Genomic DNA, 1,286 nt, shown 5'->3' with positions numbered 1-1,286 from the left:
TCAAGAATGCAAGATTCAAACTGGGCATTGCTCTACGGTGAAGTTATTGTTACACTGTAGACCTTGGATGTCGCTGCTTACTCTTTCTTTTTTTTAGAATAGTGGGCGAAACTCGAGTGAGTATGCGCGTCAAGGACTAGCCAATGTCAAGGCTTGCAACGTAGGAGCGTACAGAAATCACGTTGCCGAACCTACCAAGCTTTGGTAATAACCTCTAAGTTAAAAAAAAAAAAATTTATTAAAAAAAAACAAATGTTTAAGCGACGAATTGTAAGGCACCTAAATCATAAAATAAGTTCGATCCAGTAGCCAGTTGCGTATTAAATTTGTGCAAACTTTTCATCGCTCGTTTTCGCAGTCCGAATTGTTCTTGCGCCGTCGTTTGGATCATATTTTCCACTTGTTGCGCTCTCAAAGCCAGCTCCGCCTTTGACAGCGCGGCATTCTGCGCTTGTATCGACTGCGACGCTACAGCTTGTCGTCTGTGCGCTCGATTCATCCACCTGACACAATTCATCTGAAGTCGACGCGTGCGTTTGTCTGCATGAGAAGAGGCTTTGACACTATGAGATCGCTCCCTTTTTAGGCTCATCGCTTGAGCAAAGCGCGTATTGTTAAAACTAAATCTTACAAGAGTCTGAAAAATAATTTAGCAATAAGTAAAATGTTACCAACCATTACCAGCAAATGCGTGTCTCGACACCAAAGTCTCCAGTCGATTGTGTCATACATTTCAGATAGTTTGTCCTCGTCATCCGGAGCTATTGTCACCTTTTGACAGTCCTCCTCTCGTGTCAAGAGATTGCGACTGGCATTGTGGCGTTGCAATTGGCAGCTCAGCACACCTGTGTCGGTGTCCAGCGCTTCCTGGCCTTTGGACAGCAGTGTGCGGGCGCGTTTCTCCCATATTGGGCCTAAAAAACTCTCTGTTCAGCGTTACGAGCCACACACGCCACTCGACAAAGCTCCTGTACGTCCATGAACTCCCAAATGTGTTGTTTGCATTCATCCACGAGCTCCAGCAGCATGCTTGTCGCTTTTCTCATCCTTTTATTGAATCCAATTTTTTTAGTAAATTTAAACTTGCAATTGTGAATTTTTGGTTCAGAAAAAGCTCTCAACATGGCTACATTCAGTCATTTGCATGATAATAGCGATCCGAATTTCGCTTGCTGCGGAGGCTGTTCCTTGTCTCAATACGAGGACGCTTACAATGGAGAATTTACGACGGGATCGCTCGTTTTATCTGGGATATTAAGCTGATAACGACCCGCAGCCGGCGTGTT

The 1,286-nt window shown here is 44.5% G+C and overlaps 1 protein-coding gene across 1 annotated transcript; it reads right to left on the bottom strand.

Moving 5' to 3' along the window:
* Positions 1–256: 256 nt before the first annotated feature.
* PITG_20133 (uncharacterized protein) lies at positions 257–1,028 on the bottom strand (the record flags this gene model as incomplete). Its single annotated transcript, XM_002895267.1, has 3 exons — positions 257–637; positions 682–867; positions 948–1,028. 3 exons carry the CDS (start codon positions 1,026–1,028, stop codon positions 257–259), a joined length of 648 nt encoding a protein of 215 aa, XP_002895313.1.
* Positions 1,029–1,286: the final 258 nt, after the last annotated feature.

This window comes from Phytophthora infestans, genomic scaffold, assembly GCF_000142945.1.
Source record: "Phytophthora infestans T30-4 supercont1.209 genomic scaffold, whole genome shotgun sequence".
NCBI lineage: Eukaryota > Oomycota > Peronosporomycetes > Peronosporales > Peronosporaceae > Phytophthora > Phytophthora infestans.
The sequence above is the reverse complement of the archived record's forward strand: the minus strand, read 5'-3'. Positions and strand labels throughout refer to the sequence as shown.